The sequence below is a fragment of the Hippocampus comes genome, unplaced genomic scaffold, assembly GCF_001891065.2.
Source record: "Hippocampus comes isolate QL1 unplaced genomic scaffold, H_comes_QL1_v1.1 scaffold158, whole genome shotgun sequence".
Lineage (NCBI taxonomy): Eukaryota > Metazoa > Chordata > Actinopteri > Syngnathiformes > Syngnathidae > Hippocampus > Hippocampus comes.
Window position 1 is genome coordinate 3273068 of NW_017805548.1, and position 25649 is coordinate 3298716.

At 42.5% G+C, this 25649-nt stretch overlaps 1 protein-coding gene across 1 annotated transcript in view; it reads left to right on the top strand.

Annotated features, from left to right (window-relative positions):
* LOC109521677 (uncharacterized) overlaps positions 1-25649 on the top strand; it is a gene marked incomplete at its 3' end in the record, with an annotated part of 98062 nt that overhangs the window by 26299 nt on the left and 46114 nt on the right. The window contains 1 exon segment of the mRNA XM_019879664.1: positions 16315-16331. Coding sequence (XP_019735223.1) covers positions 16315-16331 — 17 coding nt within the window.

Sequence of the window (25649 nt, forward strand, 5' to 3'; positions counted from 1 at the left end):
ATGAGAATGCGAGGCGAGGGTATTACTGTTGTGGCGACGCCACTCGAGCTAGTCCGCTGCTCTCTACTATGCGTGCGTCAGCGCGAACATGTACGCAAGCGCGTCTTTTGATTTCAACGTCACACACCCAACGTCACACACAACAACAGCTAAGATAAGCTAGCCGAGACGACACTCGAAGTCGGACGGACACGTTTTTCTGCCAATCTGTGTGTTTCCCTTTTTGTCCAACTATATTTTTTACGACAACTGTCTTGTCCACGGTGTCTTTTATTCGTTCCACTGGGATTTAGCAAATGTGTTGATAGACGAAAATCTCTACTGTTACTAGTGTTAGTGTCTCAACATGGCTACGCTCGTGAAAGCAAAACAACGAACTCAAACGCGTCTTCGTTCAATGTTGTCAACTAATATCCGGATTAATTTTAGGCAAATTTTCCTCAATTCTCCGGAGAGATTTTCATAAAAATGTGAAAAACCCGGAATTCCGGGAAAATCCGGAGGACTTTCATCTCTGCTAAAACCACTCCTTCATTGTCTTGGCTGTGTGTGTCAGGCCATTGTCCTGTTGGAAGATAAGCCTTTGTAACAAGGACTACGTCTGTTTTATAATTATTGGAGATGATAAAGCACTCCAGTGGTTTGTCTTTGGACCAGTAAGGGCCAGGGACACTTGATTCGATTCACGGGAGCCAATGATGTCAACATTGAGGAAGTAGCATAGGCAAAGAAACAAGACAACAGTCGTAAAAACAAGTACATTTTATATTGAACATAAATACATGACAACAAAATTATTGCCACAGAAAACACAGTGAAAAAAACAACTAAATACAACTTAATCTCAATCTCTTAGTTGTCCTTTCCTTAAAGCAAAATAATTGGTGATCACCTTTCTCAACACCGGTGTGAGTGTTTTTCTTTTCTCTTTCAATCTGAATTAAATAACTGAACACAAAGTATTCTTATCAACTCTTGTCTTAGAAATAAATTCCACTAAATATTACCAACAATAATCAGTCAAAAAACAGTCTATCTAATGAAATATATTTTCTTTTGGTTGGCTCGCCACCACCACTGTACCCTTTTTCCCGCACTTTCGGAATTCAGGGCACCGTAATGGAATCCACTCCACAGTAGGCAAGCTAATCCCAGCGCTGTCCTCGATCAGAAACTCTGCAAAAGACCCAGCCAGAAGAATGTCGAACAAGACTCCGACGACGTTACACGGTCGGCACAAATCCGGATGTACGGAAGCTAACAGCTATGTTAGCCAGGAACATTGCTCGACATTGCGTAGATCGACTCTCTCTCTCTCTCTCTCTCTCTCTCTCTCTCTCTCTTTCTCTCTCTCTCGAAATAAATCTTTAAAACAGCCGAAGAATACGTCTGCTCGCGTTCAGGTCCCGTCAGAAAAGAGCGAGATCGATCGCGCAGCAAGGCCTTGACGTCATGAAGGTGAAAAAAACGGCACCTCTCATTTGCTGACACCCCACTAGTATTCTGTGCCCTGATTCGCTAAGGCCACGGCAATACTCAGTTCTGTTTTTTTTTCTGTTTTAACAAAGCCACTCTTTTAGTCAAAATAGATTAATTTTTTAAACTTCTGAATGAAACATATGCTCTTTCAATTTGTCATGTCTACTCCCCCATTGCCTCATGCCATAACCTGGGTTAGACCTTCACTCCAGTCTGAGGTCCTGAGCACGCTGTAGTTTTCATCCAAGATGTCTCCATACATTGCTGCATTCCAATCCTGACAAGTCTCCCTGTTCCTACCGCTGAAAAACAGTCCCACTGTGTGATGCTTCACACTTCACTGTAGGGTTGACATTGGTCAGATGATGAGCGGTGCATGGTGTTATTTTTATCAGTTACATAACCTTTACAAAGATGATAAACAACAGTTATGTCATTTTCTGTACTTTTTTACTCAATATGTTTTTACTAAATCTTTGTCTCGTAACACCAAACAAGTTTCTTTCTCGTGGTCTGAGAGTCCTTCAGGTGCATTTTGTCAAACTCCAGGTGGGCTGCATGTGCATAAGGAGTGCCTTCTGTCTGGCCACTCTACCATACAGGCTTCATTGTTGGAGGGCTGCAGAGATTGTTGCAAATGTAGCAGAAGACAGGTGGAGCTCTGACATAGTGACCATTGGATTCCTGGTCACCTCACTGACGAAGGCCTTTGACCCTTGATTGCTCAGTTTTTACAGGGAGCCAGCTCAAGAAGAATCCTGGTGGTTCAGAACTTTTTCTATTTATGGATGATGGAAGCCACTTTGCTCATTGGAACCTTAAAAGCAGGAAAAATGATTCCCTACCCTTCCCCAAATTTGTGCCTCGAGACAATCCTGTCTCTGTGTCTACATACAATTCCTTTGCCTTCATACTTCGTTTGTACTCTGACATGCACTGTACTCATTGGACCTCATACAGACGGGAGTGTGCCTTTCCAAATTATGTCCAATCAAATGAATTTACCACAAGTGGACTCCAATTAAACTGGAGAAGCCTCTTAAGAATAACCATTGCAAACATAATGCACCCAAGGTCGATTTTGAGCTTTGTGGCAAAGGCTGTGAATACTTGTGTACTCATCATCATTCTCTTCCACTTATTCAAGGTCGGTCGCATGGCCTTTATCATTCGCAGGAAAACCTAGACTTCCCTCTCCCAAGTAACTTCGTCCAGCATGCCCTGGGGGATCCTGAGGCCATCCCAAGCCAGCAGGGAGACATAGTCTCTCCACCGTGTCATGTGTCATCCTCAGGTCTCCCCCAGTGGGACATGCCCGAAATGCTTCGCCAAGCAGGTGTCCAAGTGGGATCTTAACAAGGGCCTCATTTGGCTCCTCTAAATGTGGAGGAGCAGCGGCTCAAATCTGAGCCCCTCCCAGATGACCAAGCTTCACACCTTATCTCTAAAGGAGAGCCTGGACACTCTGCAGAGGGAACTAATTTCACCACAACGACTGATACAAAGTCCACATTACCGCACATGCTGCACCAATCTGCTCTTCAATCAAGACCCGAAGAAAACTCCTCCATTTGGAGCAGGATGTTATTCACAATGTGGAGCGGATACTCCACAGTTTTCCGTCTGAGAAACACGGTCTCAAACTTGTAGGCGCTGATTCTGATTTCAACTACTTCACACCCAGCTGCAAACTGCACCGGTAAGAGTTCAATATCACGGCTTGAAGAAGCCAACAGGATCACATGATCTGCAAAAAGCAGAGACCACTAAACCAGAAGTCCTCACGACCTCGGCTGCGACTAGAAATTCTGTCCATAAACATTATGAACAGAATCGGTGACAAAGAGCAGCCTTGGCAGAGTCCAACCCTGGGAGCACATTCAAACTTAATGCCAGCAATGTGGACCAAACTCTGACACCGGTTGTAGAGAGATCGGACAGTCCGTACTAAGGCCCATACTCCTGGAGCACCGCCCACAAAGTCCCCTGGGGTCCACAGTCGAATGCTTTCGAACGCATGTCGACTGGTTGGGCAAACTCCCCTGCATCCTTGAGGACCCTGTTGAGGTTGTAGAGCTTGTCCACCGTTCCATGGCTGGAATGAAAACCACACTGCTGCTCCTGAATTAGAGATTTGACTTCCCAATGAACCCTCCTTTTCAGCATCCCTGAATAGACCTTACCAGGGAGGCTCAAGAGTGTGATCCCCCTGTAGTTGGAACACACCCTCCAGTTCCCTTTTTCAAAAAGAGGAACCATCACCCCAGTCTGCCGATCCAGAGGCACTGTCAGCGATGTCCACGCAATGTTGTAGAGCAGGGGTGTCAAACTCATTTCACATTGTTGGCCACATACGGCCTCGGTAGATGTCAAGTGGGCCGGACCATTAAAATTATACTATACTCTGCTATAAATAACCAAAAGTAATTGGTATTGAAAAATATAGTAATTCACTTTTAAGATTAAACGAGATTCATAAAGAAATGAATTTTTAAACCATTTACACATGCATATAAAATCTCAATGTAATCCCTACCTGCACCTTATAAACTAAAGTGAGTGCTATTTAATGTTTAAAGAATAAAGTATTCACATGTCCTTGATAGCGTCGCTGTGTTGGGTCTGTCTCAGCTCTCTATCTTCTTCTCTGCGGTTGTCTTCTTCTCTGATCAAAACAATGATGTATTTTACTCTGCTCAAAACAGTGTGTCCCCCTAGCGGATACTCCATGAATTGCACCATATTAGAAATATTCATTCTGTGTCTTTTATGCATTTTTTCACTTTTAAATTATCCTGCGGGCCTGATCAAACCTCCTTGCGGGCCGGTTCCGGGCCGCGGGCCGTAGGTTTGACACCCCTGTTGTAGAGGCATGTCAACATGGACAGCACCTCAATATCCAGAGCCTTTAGGAAATTTGGGCAAATCTCATCCATTTTTGCTTTGCCACCGAAGAGCTGGTTAACCACCTCAAGGGTCCCCACCTCTCCAAAATACAGAGTGGTAATGGTGCACTGCTTCTCACTCCTGAGATGCTGGATGATGGACAAAAATTTCCTCAAAGCCATCTGTAAGTTTTCCATGGCCTGGCCCAACTCCTCTCATGCTTGAGTATTTGCCTCCACAACCACCGAAGCTGCATTCCACATCCAAAAAGGCCTGATAGGTCTACTTCTTCGGTTTGACGGCATTCCTCACCTCCAGTGTCCACCAACATGTTGGGGGATGACAGGCACCAACTGCTTACAGGCACAGCTCCGATTGGTGGCCTTAATAATGTCGGCGTGGAATATGCCTTTCTCAGGACATGGGCAGAGTTTTGCCGGTGGTGGGAGTTGAAATTCTTTCTGACAGGGAATTTTGCCAGACATTCCCAACAAGCCCTCACAATACATTTAGATCTGCCAGGCTGGACTGGCATCTTCACTACCGTCTGAGCCAACACACCAGGTGTGAAGCAACCCTTATGTAGTCAGCCCTGAGAACAAACACGTGAGACTCGCAGTGCATCATGCTATCTCACATTTGGTCTGAACATAGCATAATGCTGATGTCTGGCTCTGTGTACATGGAAAAGGAGCTGGGGTGACCCCAAGCAGGACAAGCTGAAAGGGAAGGAAGATTTTTTTTTTTTTTCCCCAAGATGGTGCCCGAGTAGGTAGCCGTCGGCAAGTGCTCTTCAAGAGCCTTGCGTTTTTTTTTTTTTTTTTTTTTGGTTTTGTCTTTTGTTTTGTCACATGGTGTTGTTATTACGTCGTGTGGACCTGAAGTGGATTGTTTTCAGAATTTTTGGCCACGACATTTGTCAAAGAATCTGTGTTTGGTGGTTGTGCCTTCTCGGCAGCACGCGTGTACCAGCACTGATTTTGATTGGGAGGAATGTCGGCACCATTTGACTGTCGTTGTTGTTGTTGTTAAGTCACCCTAGGCGCCTCAGGGTAATCATGAGAAGCGCTAGATGTTGACTGTCGTTGCTGGACAGCCCCGGGGTGCTTGTGTCTTGCGCCTGTAATGGGCAGCATTTTCACAGCCCCGCTTGGTTCAGTGGTGTTGGGGGAAGAGCGGCCTCCTCTTCCCCGCGTGTTCGTTGAATTTCGGACGAGGAGAATGTTGGTAATCCAAATAAAGGCTGGAGGCGATGAACAGTTCCTTCGAAGGGTTTAATTTATTTTTCTGCAGTTTACGAATCAATTCGGCCTCCTGAGGGGTCCAGATCTCAATCAGGAAGCGTAAAAGAAACACATTCATGAGATTATATAGAGACAATATGATAATGAGAGGCGGGGAGGTACGCCTCTCATGCAAATCCCAGAAACAAAGAAAGTAACATGTCATCTGACCCGGTGTGGCTGGAAGAAGTTGGGAGTGGTGAGGTGAGACCAGACCACCACGACCCACCATTTGGTGTGATGGCAGGAACACAGATACTTGAGAAAACAGTTCCTCTTTTGATGTTAAACATGTCCTATGGAGGGGGGCCCTAAAAGTGGTGGGGGTCGAGGTGCACTAAAGGTGATCGTAAACACAGTGAGCAGGAAATACCTTCAACAGCATTCTACATTGTTTCTTTCAAGTGTCTGAACAAACACAACTAACAGAGAGGAAAATCACCGTAACCATCAAATCTAACTAAGAAGAGAGGAATAATACAAGAGTATTCCAATTCTAGGAGATGATTGTTGCAAGGACGCCAAGCTACGCTGTGGGCATGGGAAGGTTATACAGCATGACTAAATAATAGCAGAATACAGACTTCAGTGGAAAGGTCAGTGCTGATGAAGAGTCTGCGGCTGGATGGATGCATGGCTTGAGGAGCCAACGATGAGAAGAAAGGAGCGTCAGCGCAGAGCGCCGATGCGTATGTGGAACTGGGAGTCGCCGCTTGGAATCGAAGCGGATTTACATGGGACAGGAGAAGAGAGCCAATCTATTTTTCGTTAATGGATGCTACACCTTCTTGTTGCTTTCAACAGCTTGTAGCAGACGTGTGCACATTTCAGCATGACGTCTTTGAACCATTGGTGAAAAGGCCACTTTGATTCTCTCATATTTCATCTATAACTGCTTCAAACAACAAAGTGTATGCAGGGAAGTGGTTCAGATTGCACGATTGGCTGTGTCTTATGTGTTGTCTTGTATTATTTTGTCATTTTATGTTAACTTTTCTTTTGATGGTGGTGCGGGCACCGGCAGTGGCTCCTCTTGTTGCATGTCGTCTTGAGAGGGAAGAAATGTCATCTGTGCTGTATGCACATTTGACAATGAAGTTGTACTTGACTTGACTTGACTTAATTGTTGGATTTCAATCAACACAATGCACAATTGAGAAATGCACCACTCTATATACAGGCAAAAAGGGAGAATTTCAGATATTAGTAGCTACAATTAGAGGTTCTAGCTAGTCCTCCTCCACTTTACATGAATCCTTAAAGCAGAAGTCAAGTCAAAACTTTTCTTTGCAATATGTTCATTGTGTTCCCACTTGTCTAAATATAAGATAAGAGAAGAAAACCTTTATTGTCACACAATGGAGAAATTCGCAATATACAGCAGCAAAATTTTGGAGGTAAGAAAGTAGAAAAAAACATTAAGTATTTGCAAGCTCAAAATATATATATTTTTAAATGAACTGTACACAGTACAGAATGCAATATAAAATATAAGATATAAGCATATATGCAACTGCATATATTCTGCATAATGTGGATGTGCTACTTACAATGGGTCAGTGGGGGGGTGAGTCCAGGTTTTCACGTGTGTTTGTGTTTATTCAGCAGCCTGACAGCAGTCGGCAGGAACGAGCGGTACCTCTCCTTCTTGCAGCGTAAAGTGTAATAGTCTCTGGCTGAAGGAGCTGCCCAGTGCTGTCAGAGTGGCCTGGAGGGTGTGGGAGGGTCTGTCCATCAAAGCTGTCAGCTTAGCTAGCATCCTCCTGTTGCCCACCTCCTCTAGTGTGTCCAGGGAGCAACCCAGGACAGAACTGGCCCTCTTGACCATTTGGTCCAGTCTCTCTCTGTCCCGGGCTGAGATGCCGCCTGACCAGCAGACTATGCCATAATGGATGGCTGAAGCCACCGCGGAGTCAAAGAAGGTCTTAAGGAGTGACCCCTGAACCCCAAAAGACCTCAGTTTCCTGATCAGAGCGTTCTTGTTGGTAGACCAGTCTAGTTTATTGTTGAGAAGAACAATATAGTACTTGGAGGAGGTCACCCTCTCTATGTCCGCACCCTGGATGTTCATAGGTGCAGGTGGGGACTCTTTCCTGCAGAAATCCACAACCAACTCCTTAATTTTCCTGGGTTTGATCTGGAGGTGGTTCTGCAGGCACCAGTCCACGAAGTTCTCCGTCAGTCCACTATACTCCCAATCATCTCCTTCTGTAATGAGGCCGACAATCACGGAGTCATCAGAGAACTTCTGAAGGTGGCAGGTTGGAATGATGTAGCTGAGGTCCCAGGTGTAGAGAGTGAACAGAAATGGAGCCAGGAAAGTCCCCTGCGGCTCCCCGGTCCTGCAGAGAAGCCTGTCTGACTCACAGCTCTGTGCCCTCATGTACTGTGGCCGGTTTGTGAGGTAATCTGTAATCCATGATATGAGGTGGTGATCCACTCTGGCATGCTGAAGTTTGTCCCCCAGTAGGTTGGGCTGGATGGTGTTGAAGGCACTGGAGAAATCAAAGAACATGATCCTCACAGTGCTCCCAGCTTTCTCCAGGTGTAACAGCACCGAGTGGAGGAGGTAAATGATGGGGTCCTCCATGCCGATGCCAGGCTGGTAGGCAAACTGCAGCGGGTCCAGTGATGAGCTCACCAGCGGTCGCAGGTAGGCGAGGATGAGTCTCTCCAGCGTCTTCATCAGGTGAGATGTCAGCGCCACCAGTCTGTAGCTGTTGAGTATTCTCATGAACATTTCATTTGTGGAATAAGAACTCGGCAGAAAAATCTAACCCTGAACCCTCTCAATTCCATGTCTTCTCAAGGTATCTATTACTCCCGCCTTCACGCAAGCGACACCAGCCACATTGCATCACATGACCAACGTGTTGCAGGGCATATCGACAACACATTTCCAACAAGTGCTGCGCAAACGACAGAAATTGTCGAATGCAGCACATACCCTCTCTTGTGATTTGTCCATATAGTCACTCACAGCCTCAGTGATGAACTCAGCTTTCCCCGGTTACACCTACTCACCATAAAGACGAGTGAAGTCATCGGTCATCTTGCGTCATCTTGTTTTGCCCCTCGCTAAGTGCAATGAACTTCCATCCATCCATCCATCCATCCATTTTCTGATCTGCTTATCCTCACAAGGGTCGCTATTTAGAGTGTTCCATTAACCTGCCACGCATATTTTTGAAATGGAGTACCCGGAGAAAACCCATACAGGCACGGGGAGGACATGCAAACTCCATACAGGAAGGCCAGAGCCGGAACCGAACCTTGCCCTTCTGTACTGTGAGACCTAACCAGTCGACCACCGGGCCACCTGCATTAACTTAACATTAACTTTTACAAATGTTCCGGATCAATACAAGATACGGTATATATTTAAAAAACAAAACAAAACAAAACTGCATTTGTTGACATTCCCTATCAAACATCAACGGTATTAAAGTGTTTTGTTTTTGCTTTGTTTTTTTAATGAGAACAGTGTTGTTGATCACCTATTTTAGCCAGTGCATTGCTGCAGCTTGGTTGTGATCTGACTAGTAGAAGTAGAGCAATACAATAAGTATTTTCTGGTCAGGAATCATATTTGTGGTGTCCAATCTCTCCGTATAACAGAATTTCCTCATGTGGGAAATAACTACGGTACACAGTATGTTGTTAAGGAATTATTCCTCTCTGTTAGTTGTACCTGCTCAAACTTTTGAAAGAAACAATATAGAATGCTGTTGAATGTATTTCCTGCTTACTGTGATTACAAGCACCTTTCGTGCCCCCTCACCCCCACCACTTTTAGGACCCCTCCAGGGGACATGTTAACATCAAAAGAGGTACTGTTATTGAGGAATTGCACCTTGGCGGTGATAATGGCTTTTCCTCAGAGGATCTCATATTTAATATTAATAAAACCCCAAAATATTGTGCAAATATATTCACAAGAAAAACTGTTTGCCACCATTAAAACTGTTTGGGGATGTCTGGCGAACATCTCAATAAAAATACCAATGTGTTTTCTAAAAATGGTGGTTTTCTTGTTTTCCAAAACCACTGAAATATGACAATTTGCTGATGTGATCTTTCATATGACAAATTGCTGATGTGATCTTTCATGTGTCATTGCGTTTATTTATTTATTTTTTGGTTTTGTTTTTCATTTATTGTTGTGATTATTTTTTCGTTGTTTTATTTCGTTACATATCTGTTGCTGTGTTTTGCACAAAAGGGCCACCATAATTACATTATATGAGTGGTGGATTTCATTCTATTCTTGTGGGAGTTTTCTAAAAAAGAAATGACCTGAACACAACTTTATTACCTTTACCCATTGTTTAAGTTAAAAGTAAAGAGTGTCTGTGTCAGCTTCTGTTTAAAGACCTCACACCCGACCTTTCAGACAATCCCAAACTGTCAAACTGTGTGGCACAAAGACTGTCCAACAGAGAAGTAGTTTACTCTTCATAAATTAATCAGATTTAGTTATAATTCAGAAGTAATTCTGTGTTTCCACTTTTGCAGTTCTTTTTTTTTTTTTTTTTTGTACAATTAACCGCAAAATCACATTTTTCCTCACTTTCCCTGCCTCGTCGGCCATTAACATTTGGACACTGATTTATCTTGTCACCCTCGGAGCAGCGCTTTTGAAATGAAAAGGATCCTCCGTAGTTGACAAGATGGACAATCGAGGCACTGCCGCAGGGTAAAAAGCTCTCTTGAATGTTGCCTTATTCGAGCTAAATGCTCCAATATACCGTCACACCCACTTGCACAATTGAATGGGATGCAAATCGGGAGCTTCAACAAAAATTCAACTTTTACAAAAACAGTGTTATTCTGTTTTTATTGAAACTGACAGATACTAATTATTAAACAACATTGTTCCAACTGTAAGTCTAAATTTTTAGTTGTCTAGAACTGCACTGTTTCATACTGGGAATCGTTTCAAATGTCTTGATTCCATCACTCAGCTACTGTTCAAGAGAAAGTCAAACAATTCTCAGTGTGCATTAGGAGTGGCAAACTATTGCCACCCAAAAAATAAAATAAATTAAAAAGAATAAAATTGTGTTTTGGTGATCATGGGTGGCCTGATCTTAAAATCTTATCAGTGATCAGTGCATGCCACTGAAGTGTAATCGTGGACAAGGACTTCTCATTTATTAAATCATATACCAAGGTTTTCAACATTTCACAGAGTCAAAAAAAAAAAAAAGAGCAGATTACAATTTAAACATGTTTTAAAATGTTGCAGCACAAGTATATTACCTATACATATTACACAACAAGAAAAAAAATAAATGTTGAGCCTCACACATCTAATGTAAATATATTTTCAAAATGTGCACATTTTAAAGAATTTTGAAGCATTCTTGGATGTGTTCTTAATTTCAATCCCTCAAGGGCAGATCTAGTCAAAGTTCGGCCTGGGGGCCTGACCCTCACACACTCTCTAACCGGTTCTCACCACGGTGACCATCAAGTCACAGGAAAACGTGAAGCTTTTTTGAAAGTTGTGCCTTTAATGTGCACACATGTGGACGCTAGTGCAAGTGAGGTAGCAAGAAAGAGGTGCAACTTGTGTTTGAAGTGTGCCAACTTAGTAACATTTTTGCAATATTTAGCATCTTTTTCCAAAAACGAGACAAGCACAAATAACAACAATGGTCCAAATATTCGCAGCATTCTTACACGTATTTCCTGCACGGTGGAGTGAAGAGGGCCAGCAATGACACCAATCACACCAATGTTGAGCCTGATGTAATAGTTTCAGAGGAAAAGGCTTCAAATTGTTTCGGACTACATTTATCTTTAATTCATTGATTCTAATTTATCAATACCACGTGTAAAAAGTGCCTGTCATCGAATTAAATTTAACCGCAGTAATTTTAGACACATCCACCATCATGTCCACACAGGTAACAAAAATGTACCTGCACTTTATGGTTTTCTCATATCTCACCTACTGTTTACCTGTTAGGTCTCAAGCTAATGTTATATCTCTGAAGCCTTTCCAATCACAAACACACTGTAAAAATTCTCGATAAAAAACCAAATAGATCACATTGGTAGCTCTGTATTATAAAAATACAGATTACTCACCTGGGAAAACATGGTGAAATATTCATATCTCCTGGTATGTCTTATCTATAAAATCATTCATGGTTTATCTTACCTTCCTCTTTGCCATTTTGTTAACATTCAAACATCTGACCACAGCAGCACCAGCGGTGCAGCAAGGGGAGATTGCTTCGTTCACTTTAGAAAAGGTGCGGCCGCGGAGTGGAATCTCACCCCTCTCACCATCAAACATAAATACATACATTACATTTAAATTTCAACTAAACAAATGATTAATTGCTTATCAGAAATGCCAACACTAAGACCTGCTCTTGATGCTATGCTGGAATCTTGCGTTTTCTTGTAAATGTTTTGGGGTATGTTTGGCTAATTGTTGGCCCCTTGTGTTTCTAATGTACATTTTAACTTATTGTACATTTTTCAGTAAATGCATTGTTTTATATAAACATGTATATTATCTTAATTGTACCTTTGGTAAATAAATTGTTACTGTTGTATATTTTCTTATTTTATTTTTTTTCTTTGAGGGTGACACCAGCTGTCTAGGGACTGCATCTGAAAAATATCCTTCTGGCTAAATCCGACATATTTACAGACATGCTTGTTAATATATACGGTTCCTGATGTAAAAACAGAAAAAAATAACAATACTGTTTTTTTATGCACTCTCCATATTTGGGTGTATTACAAGTCATCACTTATTCACAACCCATTGTACGTCACTAATGTCAATAATATTATACTTCCCACTTATCTATATATTAGGTCTTGGCTGGGAACAGTTTATATGAGTTGGCAGTTGGTATAGAAAATTCAGCTTAATCTTAAGGGCTAAATATTAAGTGTAATGATGTAATTTTAATGACCGCTTGTAATTTACATACCATTTCTACACACTAACAATTTATTGAAAAAATACAATGTGCTTAATATATTAAAAATATTAGAGACAAAGTTGAGGTTAGCATGTTGGCTTGGGCCTCGGCAAGTGCTCCAGTTTTTCATGTGGCCCAGGGGCAAAGTTAATTGCCCGCCCCTACACTCAAGGGGCATGTGAACAGTTAAATGCCTGTTCAGTTACCCAAACGTAAGACAGTTGTACAGTTTTAGTGTCAGATGTTCTCTATATTGTCTGACACAATGTCCTTAATGCACTGTAGTGTAATATGTACATTTACTATTAAATTCAAATCCCCCCCGCCCCCCCGACATCCGACATAAGCACTATTAGGCACTCCAAAAAACAACAACAACAACAAAACTAACATGTATTGTGATGTAACATCATCATACCTACTGTAAATTAAAAGGTGTCTTGCCTCTGTATTCTGCTGCAATCATCATGTCCGCCATTTTGTGTTCCCACTATTTTCCAAAATGTCCGCCACCCTAAAGAACACTATAATTCTAAAAACAATGCAATTTAGATATTTGACAAAGTTCCTAATTCATTCTATTTGCTGAGCTTAATCTATTTCTTGGATTTTGTGGTGATCTATCAGTTTACACTTGCAAATTATAGCTTTGTAAATGGGCTGTTACTTGTCCAGCCCTTTCCTACCTCGGGTACTCAAAGCGCTTTTACACTGTTACCACATTCACCTTCTGAATACGCAGCATTAGGAGCAACAGGGGCTTCAGTATCTTGCTCAAGGACACTTCGACATGGTCGCAGTGGCCGGGGATCAAGCCACCAACCTGTGTGTAGGAAAACGACCGCTCCACCAATGAGTCATGCCGCCCCCGTAGCTTTGTGAAAACAATATTGAGTTTGCGACTGTCTAATAATGCCATCTCGCTGTGCTGCTTTCTTTATTCTTTTCGCTCTCGGATTGTGATAGAGCTCTCCCTAAGAGCCCAAACGTGAACCTTTTCTACATTGGCTCCTTCTTAATCCCTCACCCTCGGGTTACTGGTCCACACACTCCTATTAAACCCTATGCACCCAAACAGATGCATCTGTCCAAAGTGAGAATGATCACTATTTATTATTACAATTTAAAATGATATGTTTTTCAATTGTAATGCATAAGCAGGATTTAAGAACAAAAGTTTCCTTTTCTTTTGTATCGCTACACCCAAATAAGAAATGTGGTTCCTCCAGAGATACACCAAAATACAGCTTGCCATACCATCTAAAATGTATAAATTAATGACAAAATATTTTTGCCATGCAATGTGAATTTATGTGTCATTGTAAGGCGTGTATGGCATGGGTGGCAGGCAAATAGCTGAAAGGACTGAGGAGTGCAAATCAGTGGAAGAGAATGATCAAAATAATAATAATAATAATAATAATAATATATTCTGAAAGAAATCTGAGAAGTTATTATTATTATTATTATTATTATTGTTATTTGAATGTTAATATTATTCATATTATTACTAAAGACATCAGAAATAATTGAAATAGACAGCTATAGTCAGCAAAGAGTATAAAAGTGAAAATATACATCCTGTATAACCCCAGTGAAATAAAGGAAGTTACAAGCAAATTTGACATTGAGTGATATTGAAATGTGTACATTGGTTTTGTTGCAATTCAGACTGTAGCCGTTTTCATACAGCTGCCTTGGGCTTAATCCCCCCTGCTTTGACGGACTGGCGATCAGTGAAGGAGTACGCTGGTTGGCTGGATTGACGGATTTAAACAAAAAATAGGAAAGAGTTTTCTTATGAGTGACTGCCCAGACTGTTGGACTATGCATGTACAGTGGATGCTATTTTTCTTCATAGATAAATTCTACAAAATGCTACTTGTGTGCGCGTCTCCCGATATTATAATACAACCACACACTTTTTATAGATCTGATGCAGCGCTTCAACAGAGATGTTTTGAAATTCTAGCTCTTTAGCTCCCTCTACTGACATACATTTTCAGAAGGATATGATGAGAAAAGCAAATTTGCCCCAGCGTTATGTTGATTAAAAAAGTGACTAAATACAAAAACAAATAGGGAAGAATATTCTTTAAAAAGCATTTGAAATAACGGATAATGAATAATTGCCTATATCCATGCATTTGTATGTTTTATGAACAATACCGTTGGTATGTTGTTTGTATTAACTTCAAACTTTAATTGTTGCTTTAACTATTCTTTCTTTTTTTCAAAGTTTCACTTTATTTTAGGGGTGAATAATATATTGAAAATGCAGCCACTTTGAATAGTCTTATTATTATGTGTATTATTATTATTATTATTTATTTTTTTAAAGGAATTACTTGAAAGAACTTGGTTTGGTAAAATTAGTGTTACACTTGAGTGAAACTGTATATCAATAGTTTTATTTTGTACAAAATTATTCAGTCTTAGCACTGATTGGGTTCAAATGCTCAATTCTATGAATACAATATACAAAATTCCGATATATTATTTTCATTCTTTCATATGATTACAATATTTGACTTTCATCTACATCCATTATTTTTTTTAGATTAACTTTAGGCCTTAGCGATATGACTGAATTTGATAGAATGTTTTTGATTGTTTTTACTATTGAAAATAAAGCTCTGAATAAAGAAAAATTGCGAAATATATGTAATTGTATTTTAACATATAATACTTCATCTTTAATATGAAATTAAAGCAACCATGAAAAAGTCAAATAAACAAGTCAATATACCAACTAAAGAAACACCTTTTTTTAACATCATGTGCTAAGTAGGGATAGGCGATGTGGCTGATTTTTTAAAATAATATTATGTATTTCATATCAGTCAATACTGATTGTTTTTTAACCTATTTAATGAGAAAAAAAAGAACTTTTGTGTAAATTGTAATGTGCAGTTTCTCTTCCACCAGTGCACTGTAAATGCTTACTTGCCTTACATGCTGCCCCAAAGCATCATAGTTGATGGTTACATTTACCTTCATTCAATGTTCATATAATGTAAGTGAAGTGAACTAATAATCTCTTGCCGTGTATGCGTTAGTGTTGACCAACCGTTTATGGATTAATTTATTAGCGGGCTCGTGATTGTCATAGTCCATTCATATTTTACTTGCCTGATTTTAATTGGCGTGTGATGCAGAGGTTCGAAAATGGCTCACAGTGGACCTAGCACGTCAAAGAAAAAGACCCATCTTTATTTGTACACCACGTCTCAATCCGTTAGTATGCACAATATATCTTGTAAGAGTTGTACAAAGTCGAATGGTCATTTATTTGAATTTTGTTACGTCGCTCTCTCGTTCTCTGTCTAAGTATGCCGTGGGCACTTCTTCGTTCGTGGTTTAGCGGCTGCTTCTTCGTTTTTGGAGGCGGCCAAACAATTAGGACAATGCTACAGTCGGGTTTTGCTTTATGTTTTTTATTTTCTATCTAGCATTTTATTGAAAATATTTTCTACTGATATTAATCACGTGTCGGCTGCGATGCATACTGATATGAAATTATCGCCCCCCCATTAACACATCTAATGCCAAAACGTAAAAATATGTTTGCAAAAACCCGATCGTCGTGACATGGCGCACGCAAGCAGTGTGGTTGTGAGAACATGTGTCTTGTCCAGGGAAACCAAGACAACAAAAGTATTTATAAAAAATGATGATCTTTATTTAAGAAAGAAAAAGAAAAGAAAAAAACACAGAGGGACACCATTCACAGATCTGTCAAGGGAGCCTTCTCCCCCTCCGCGTCTTGCGCTCTCATGTTATCTTGTTGGGAGGTGGTGAAGGCCAGCGCAATCAGCATTTTGAGCAGCTACACAGAGTACAAACTAGTGCAACTTTGCTTATCCGCAAAATAACTGGTCAGCATTCAATAGTACAAACAGTTACTTCCGTTTAGCGCTGTTATATGTCAAATTCCCATTACACATGGATAAATATAGGCAGATAACTCGACAACAGAGCTTTGTCAAGGATAAAAAAAGATGAGTCCTTCTTTGACGAACACGCGCACACACACACACACACACGCACGCACGCACGCACGCACACACACACACACACACACACACACACACACACGCACACACACACGGAGTTCAACGTTCATGAAAACTTCATGTCATGTATCAGTGCAGTGTTTCTCTTGGAATCAAAATGAATGAATGAATCAAATTTTTTATGTTGTTTATGTTGGTATTCCGTAGAAAGTTCTGCTTGAAATGCATCCTTTCACAAAAAGCTCTGTTTCTCTGAATTTTTCTTGGAAACAAGTATTTTCAAGAAACTGACCAATGTTCTACTGCTCTTTGCTAAAGAATGGTAAAAGGTAGATTTTTTTTTTTGATGAAAGAAGAGGCTAAAAGCTGTCATCTGATTGTTCTATGATTAATGTAGCGATAGAACTACATTTTCTGTTGGCCTTCAAAAATTTGTCAAAATGGTCAAAAATGGCCAATTTGAAAACAAAAAAATGGCTGCCATTGAATGAGTTAAGTAATTTATAATTTTAACTAGATATATGTCCACATGGAATGTTATGGTAGTGTTACTTTTCACGTAATTTGAAAAGGCACAAAGACAGTACAGAGAGAAAGAGTGAGAGAGTGTGTGTGTGTGTGTGTGTGTGTGTGTGTGTGTGTGTGTGTGTGTGTGTGTGGTGTGTGTGTGAGAAAGAGGAAGAGAGGAAGGAGAGAGCGGGGAAAGAGAGCGTAAATGTTTAGCATACATGTTTATTTATGAAGTGTGTTGTGATTCATAACCAAAATAAAAGCAGCACACTTGACTTTTTAGTTTGACATCCTATAAAGGCTGCAGAGACTGTGGACAGGCTGGATTGTGGCCCGTGGGCCCTACTTTGCCCAGATGTGCGATAAATCTTTACATTCAACCATGAGGTTGGTGGCTTTGGAAAAAAAATAAGCACCAACCGACATCTTTTGGTGCTCATCTGAGAGCCACACCAAAATTTTTAGGTGCACCCTTGTCTATAACCTTACACACAGTGACTAGAAAAAAAGGATTTTCTCTCCTTTGAAAATCTATTTTGCCTGGTTCCTCCACTTTAATATTTAATATCATCAAACAAATAACCCAAGTAAATATAATCACAAATAGCACAACAAAAACAGTACTACAAACTGCAATCAAGCAGATTTCTTCTGTTCTAAATCATAGTTGTAGAATCCCCCTCGGAATGATCAACAAGGGTTGTTGCTTTTTGTTGTCATTGCCAGATGTGGATGATTAATATTTTTCTTACCGACTGGTTTTTCATCTTCTTCTTAATAGCCACTTTACACATGGGTTGGGACAATTTTGGGTAGAGAGATATATCAGGACAACCTTTCCTCTATTTTGAAAGGGCCTTTCTAGTGTGAGTAGAAATGCTTCCTGTACACCTCTTTCAAAAAAGCAGCACTCTCACTCCAGAATTTAGACATTGTTGTCCTTGTTTTTGGGATGCCAAGGACGTGCTGATTCTGGAGCCAGAAAGACTGCCCTCCTATTTTAGGTCAGAGTGATTTCGTGAACTGCTCAAAATGAATCAAGATGGCACTGTGCAGCGTTTGTTCTTATTTTGAAACTTCTTCAGCTTAAACTCTTTTCAGGGAATTGGATGTCATTAATATTTGTACGGTTAATGTTTATACACACTGCCTCATCTAATGAAGAACAATGAATTTTCAGGAGTGTGTTGCTTCAACCTTTGATGCATTTTAACATTTAGAGAATGTTTATGTTGTCAATGACCCAAAAAGCTCCCCTTTACAAACAAAGATAGGAAATTCAGGTCCAGAAAGTACCCCTGCCACGCTTTTAAAAAGTTCATAAAAACAAAACAAATATCTATCTATCTAGATGTTATACATATATTTGGACATTGTTGTAGTTTCCCATTTAGTCTGTTCCATATTTCATTTCATCATAACTTCCCTCTTGTTCTAAAAAACATATGTATCCATCCATCCATGTTCCAAACCGCTTTATCCTCACAAGGGTCGCGGGGGGTGCTGGAGCCTATCCCAGCTGTCTTCGGGCAGTAGGCGGGGGACACCCTGAACCGGTTGCCACCCAATTGCAGGGCATGCACAGACGAACAACCATCCACGCTCACATTCAGACCTAGGGACAATTTAGAGTGTTCAATCAGCCTGCCATGCATGTTTTTGGAATGTGGGAGGAAACTGGAGTACCCGGAGAAAACCCACGCGGGCCCGGGGAGAACATGCAAACTCCACACAGGGAGGCCGAAGCTGGAATTGAACCCGGTACCTCTGCACTATGAGGTCGACGTGCTAATCACTGGACCACTGGGCCACCTAAAATGAATTTAAAATTTAATTTAAAATTTTCAAATTATGTCTAGCTTTATCAATTGTGCAGTTTTAAATTTTACACTTGCAACAAGTTTTAAGACTTTGGATTACAGAAATAACTGGCTTGTGTGGTGAACAATTGCATGATTTGCTTTTGCCAGGACAGAAATACTTCTTTCAATTTTTGACTGGATATGTTGTTTGTATGCTTTCCAGCAAATTGAATGAAATGAAATTACTAACCCAAGGAATTTCATTTCATTCACTGTCTATATTTACACACTGACCCGCTGATGGGTATCAACTGGCTAAGCGGAACACAGCTTTGGTGGTCGCGAGGCAAAAACTCGGGCGTGGGAAGAGTTCGGGGAGGCCAATAGAGGCCGATTTCCGGACGGCTTTGAGGAAATTCTGGTCCACCATCCGACGTCTCAGGACAGGGAAGCAGTGCACCACTAACACTCTGTACTGTGGATGGGGCGCTGCTGACCTCAAATCAGGACGTTGTGAGTCGGTGGGCAGAGTACTGCGAGGACCTCCTCAACTTCACCAACATGCCTTCCTGGGAGGAAGAGGAGTCTGAGGACTCTGAGGTGGGCTCTCCTATCTCTGTGGTTGAAGTCACCAATGTGGTTAAAAAAACTCCTCGGTGGCAAGGTCCCAGGGGTGGATGAGATCCGCCCGGAGTTCCTCAAGGCTGTGGATGTTGTGGGGCTGTCCTGGTTGACACGCCTCTGCAGCATCGCGTGGTCATCGGGGAGAGTGCCTCTGGATTGGCAGACCGGAGAGGTGGTCCCTCTTTTTAAAAAGGGGGACCGGAGGGTGTGTTCCAGCTACAGAGGGATCACACTCCTCAGCCTCCCTGGTAAGGTCTATTCATGGGTGCTGGAGAGGAGGGTCCGTCGGGAAGTCGAGCCTCAGATTGAGGAGGAGCAGTCTGGTTTTCGTCCCAGCCGTGGAATAGTGGACCAGCTCTACGCCCTTAGCAGGGTCTTCGAGGGTACGCGGGAACTTGCCCAACCAGTCAACATGTGCTTTGTGGACTTGGAGAAGGCGTTTGACCATGTCCCTCGCGGAGTTTTTTGGGGGGTTGCTTCGGGAGTATGAGGTACCGAACCCCTTGATACGGGCTGTTCGGTCGCTATACACCAATGTCAGAGCTTGGTTTGCATTGCGGGCAGTAAGTCGGAATCGTTTCCAGTGAGGGTTGGGCTCCGTCAAGGCTGCCGTTTGTCGCCGATTCTGTTCATAACCTTTATGGACAGAATTTCTAGGTGCAGCATTGAGGGTGTCCGTTTTGGTGGCCACAGTTTTGCATCTCTGCTTTTTGCAGATGATGTGGTACTGTTGGCTCCTTTAAGCAGGGCTCTCCAACTCTCACTGGAGCATTTCACAGCCGAGTGTGAAGCGGTTGGGATGAATATCAGCACCTCCAAATCTGAAACAATGGTCCTTCGTCGGAAAAGGGTGGAGTGCCCTCTCCGGGTCGGGGAGGAGATCTTGCCCCAAGTGGAGGAGTTTAAGTATCTTTTGGTCTTGTTCACGAGCGAGGGCAGGAGCGAGCGGGAGATCGACAGGCGGATCGGTGCGACTACTGTGCTGCGGACTTTGTATCGTTCTGTCGTGGTAAAGAAGGAGCTGAGCCAAAGGGCGAAGCTCTCAATTTACCGGTCAATCTGTGTTCCAACTCTCATCTATGGTCACGAGCTATGGGTCGTGACCGAAAGAACAAGATCCTGGATACAAGCGGCCAAAATTAGTTTTCTCCGCAGGGTGTCCGGGCTCTCCCTTAGAGATAAGGTGAGAAGCTCGGTCATCCGGGAGGGGCTCAGATTCGAGCCGCTCCTCCTCCGCATCGAGAGGAGCCAGATGAGGTGGCTCGGGCATCTGATTAGGATGCCTCCTGAATGCCTCCCTGGTGAGGTGTTCCAGGCATGTCCCACCGGCAGGAGACCCCGGGGACGACCCAGGACACGCTGGAGAGACTATGTCACCCAGCAGGCCTGGGAACACCTCGGGATCCCCCAGGAAGAGCTAGAAGAAGTGGCTGGGGAGAGGGAAGTCTGGGCTTCCCTGCTAAAGCTGCTGCCCCCGGGACCTGACCCCGGATAAGCGGTAGAAGGTGGATGGATGGATGGATGGATGGATTTACACCCTCTATTCATATCTTCATTTGACTACTTTATTTGACATTTCCATTCATCTATTTTCTGATCCACTTTATCCTAACAAGGGTCGTGGGGCGTGCTGGAGCCTATCCCAGCTATCTTTGTGCAATAGGCTGGGGACACCCTGAACCGGTTGCCAGCCAATCGAAGGGCGCACAAAGACGAACAACCATCCACACCCACACTCACGCTTTGGGACAATTTTGAGTGTTCAATCAGCCAGTCATGCATGTGTTTGGAACGTGGGAGTAAACTGGAGTACCTGCAGAAAACCCACGCACGGGAGAACATGCAAACTCCACACAGGAAGGCCGGAGCTGGAATCGATCATGGTGCCAGTCGACCACCGGCCCGCTCTTGACATTGTCAAATACCATTAATTTTCTCTTCCTTAAATTTATTACTACTTGATCTCATTCAACCATATTTTAGCTATACTTAATTCTGAGGTAATTATCTCCAAAATATGCTACATTTCCTCCCCAGAAACTAGGATGTGTGTGTCATCTGCAAACAACATGAACTTAAATAGTTGAGACACATTACATAGCTTTTTAAAAGATATAAAATATACAATTTTGGACCCAACACTGATCACTAGGGGATACCGTATACAAGATCAGCATGTTGAGTTTTCCACACTCCGCTTCACATACTGTTGCCATGTTGTTGAACTCCTCATCCAGTTCAAGGTTATTGGTTCTGTGGCAGAGCATATGTCTGAATATACAGCCCTATTTGATCAATATACACACCCAAGATGATGATTGATCACATTCACACCACTCTTCTAAATTTGTCCAAGCTCATCAAGATAGTTTTCATTGTATTTATTTATTTCTTATTTTATTGGCGGGCTTTTCCAGAGAAAAAGCAACAGATCTATATCATCTGTACTGTATACTTTTTTATTTTTTATGGCTCCACCTTGTGGTTGATGGGAAGGGTGGGGACACTTAAATGCAATTTTCAGTGTATTTCAAAGGGTCTTTAATAGAGTCATTCAGTTCTCATGAGAAAAGCATTGTAACAATCAAATCAAAATCACTTTATTTATCTGCCAAGAACTCCATTTGGACAAAGCGCCAAGACACAAGCGGCACAACCAGACATGTACGTAATTCATGTCATAATTACAACAGATGATACCAAGTGACTGATGTTCCTGACCTATAATTTTGTTGCTGATTTTAATTATTTTATCCAGTCTCACGATGGGTAAGACTGAATGAAATCAGGAAATATTGTTGAATGTTAGGTGGAATTAATTAAACATTTACAACTAGCAGCAATAAAGTAAGTATTGGTGAACCTGAAGTTTGCAAAGCTGATGGAGAAAAAAGAGCCGCACTTGACATTTTTGAAAAGACATGTTCAGTGTTTCAGTTCGAATGTTGCGGTCAATTATGAGTGAACCATTTCAATTGTTTCATTGTTTACTGTGACTGACGGTGTGGTGGAGAGGCCATGGTGGTAAATGACAATTTCTGTGTTCTTTGATTCGTTTAAATCTAGAGAGTTTTCCCTACACCACAGTGAGAATGAGTCCAGTTAGATTTGCAGTAATCCATCTTTCTTAGTGTCACCAATGATCACCGAGTCATCTGAGTATTGGATATATCATATTGCTTAATATTGTCCTAATAGTGTTGAGATGACCATTCACCTGACCCTCTGATCCCTACCTGTGAGGAAGGAGAGGACTCATAGGATAAGATGAGCCTTGACATTCATTTGTCGCGGTTTACGTCCCAACAGGTGTGGTTGCACAGTGTTTGATGCACTGGTGAAGTCAATGAATACCAAGCTGACATGGGACTTGGTCTTTTCAGGTGGGTAAAAGCACCATGCAGCAGGGTGAGCACAGCATCATCCACCCCTCTGCACAGCTGATATGCAAACTGCAGTGGATCAGAGTGCACCCCCACATCAACCTATAGCTTGGCCACGACGCACCTTTCAAAGCTCTACATAACAAATGATGTTAAAACCACAAGTCGATAGTTGTTACTGGTGTTGGGGTTGCTCTTGTGCGCCACTGGGCAGATGATGGAGGACTTCCAGATGGAGGGGAAGGGGGTTCAACCAGGTAACAGTTGAAAAGTGAGCAGAAGACACTAGCCAACTATCTATATCAGACCTTCAGCAGGTGCCCAGAGATCTGGTCTGGTGAGAGAACCCTCTTGGGGTTAATCTGCTTCGCTGTGCGCTCCACAGCCATATACAGCAGCTGCAGGTGCTCTGTGTTCTGAAGCACAAGACAAGCTGGGCAGAGAGCTCCTCCTTGACCTGAGTGTAATCACGCTGATTAAATCTGCAGGAAAAGCTGTTCAGATATTCTGCCATGAAGAGACATACCTCTACAGAAAGCCAGGGTTTTAATGCCATTGCCAAGCAGACTTACCATTGTTAAAAAGCCTTTCCACCCAGTCTTTGGAAGCTTTTTTTGGCTGTTTTAATTTCTTCATTCAGTCTACGTGGAATAATTTTGCCTTAATGTTTGTTTCTTGAATTGAATGCGATATCTTTTCATTCAGTGCTGAGTTGATGATAATAAAATAGTGCATCAGATTTATATAGCACTTTTCTAGACACTTTGAGTCAAAGCGCTCACAATGTATACATTACTCACACACTCTCACATTGACACTCTGGTGGCGGTAAACTGAGTATGTAGCCATAACTGCCCTGGGGCAGGGTGATGGAAGCGTGGCAGCCAGTATTCACCATCAGCCCCTCCAACCGCCACCAAACATTCACAGCCAGCCATACACCAGTGTGAGTGGCACGGAGGCAGGTTGGGTGAAGTGTCTTCAGCAGGGAAGCCCAGACTTACCTCTCCACAGCCACTTCTTACAATTCTTTTGTAAGGATCCCAAGGCATTCCAAGGCCAGCCGGGAGACATAGTCTCTCCAGCAGGTCCTGGGTCATCCCCGGGACTTCTGCCAGCACAAAATGCCTGTATCACCTCACCAGGGAAGCAACCAGGAGGCATCCAAATCAGATGCCCGAGCTACCTGAGCTGGCTCCTCTCAACAGAGGAGGAGCAGTGGCTCGACTCTGAGTCCCTCCCAAATGACAGAGCTTCTCATCCTATCTTGAAGGGAGCGCCTGAACACCCTGTGAAAGAAACTAATTTCATCTGCTTATATCAGGAATCTTGTTCTTTCGGCCATGATACACAGCTTGTGACTCTAGGTGAGGGTAGTAAAGTAAATCAACCGGTAAATTGAGAGCTTCACTTTTCAGCTCAGCGTCTTCACCACGACAGAACGATAGAGTCTGCCAAACTCTGGGATCGGTGGTACAGAGACCGAACAGCCCTTTTCAGGGTTTTCAGTACCCCGTACTCACCAAGCACCCCCAACTGAATTCCTCAAGTGACATGGACAGTGAAATGCCTACTCCAATTCCACTAAACACATGAAGACTGGTTGGTCGGACACCCATGAACCCTCAAGGACCGTGCCAAGGGTCTTCAGCTAGTCCACTCTTCCACAGCGGGATGAAAACACATTGCTCCTCATGAATTTGATATTCAACCTCCCCATGGAGCCTCCTCTCCAGCATCCTTGAATAGACACTACCAGGGAGGCTGAGGAGTGGGATTCCTCTGCAGTTGGAACATACTCTCTGGTCTCCCTTCTTAAAAAGGGGGATCACCACCCAGGTCTGTCCATCCAAGGTGCTGTCCCTGGACACTGTCCACATGATGTTGTAGATGTGGCGTGTCAACCAGGACAACCCCACAACATCCAGAGCCTTTTGGTTTTGCCATAGTAGCTTTATAACCACCTCAGTGACTTAAAAACCAGAGATCGGAGAGCCCATCTGAGAGTCTCCAGACTCTATTTCCTTATCCCTTGTGCTGCAGTCGATGTAAATCATTTTATATAACGCAACACACAATTTTACAAAAATTGTCAAAGTATTATTCCTGAATATTTATTTTACTTTCAACCACTCGACATGTTCAGTGGCATCAGCGCTATACATACACATATACTGTATTTTCAGGACCATTCGGCGCACCGTATTGTTGGGTGCAGTCTCAGTAACGGGTGCTATTTCTGTATTTGACACATACACAAAACGCACTGTATTATTGGGCGCAGCCAGGCATGGTAAAACAAACGCCAGCTTAAACAGACAGCATGCATGCACGCACGCTAAAAACATACCAGGTATGTTAGCTTAAAGCATACGGTAGCAGCTAAGACATACGGACACACACTAAAAACACGTTTTTAAAAAGGCAACGGAAGCAAAACTGAGTTCGGTTGTACTTTATTTAGCCATTTTACAATGTACTCACGCGACTGGTACCTGCTAGGGGCGTGCCTTTAGCGTCCTCTTACACGCCCACCCTTCACTCATTGGCGGACTTCCGCATGCCTGTCGTCACTCACGTCCGCCTTTTCTCTGCATAAACAGCGTGTTGGCCAGAAGTGCTCTCAGTCAGGCTTTGAAACTCGGCGCATACACTAGACGCTCCGCATTATAAGGCGTCCTGTCCATTTTGGAGAAAATTTAAGACTTTTAATGGC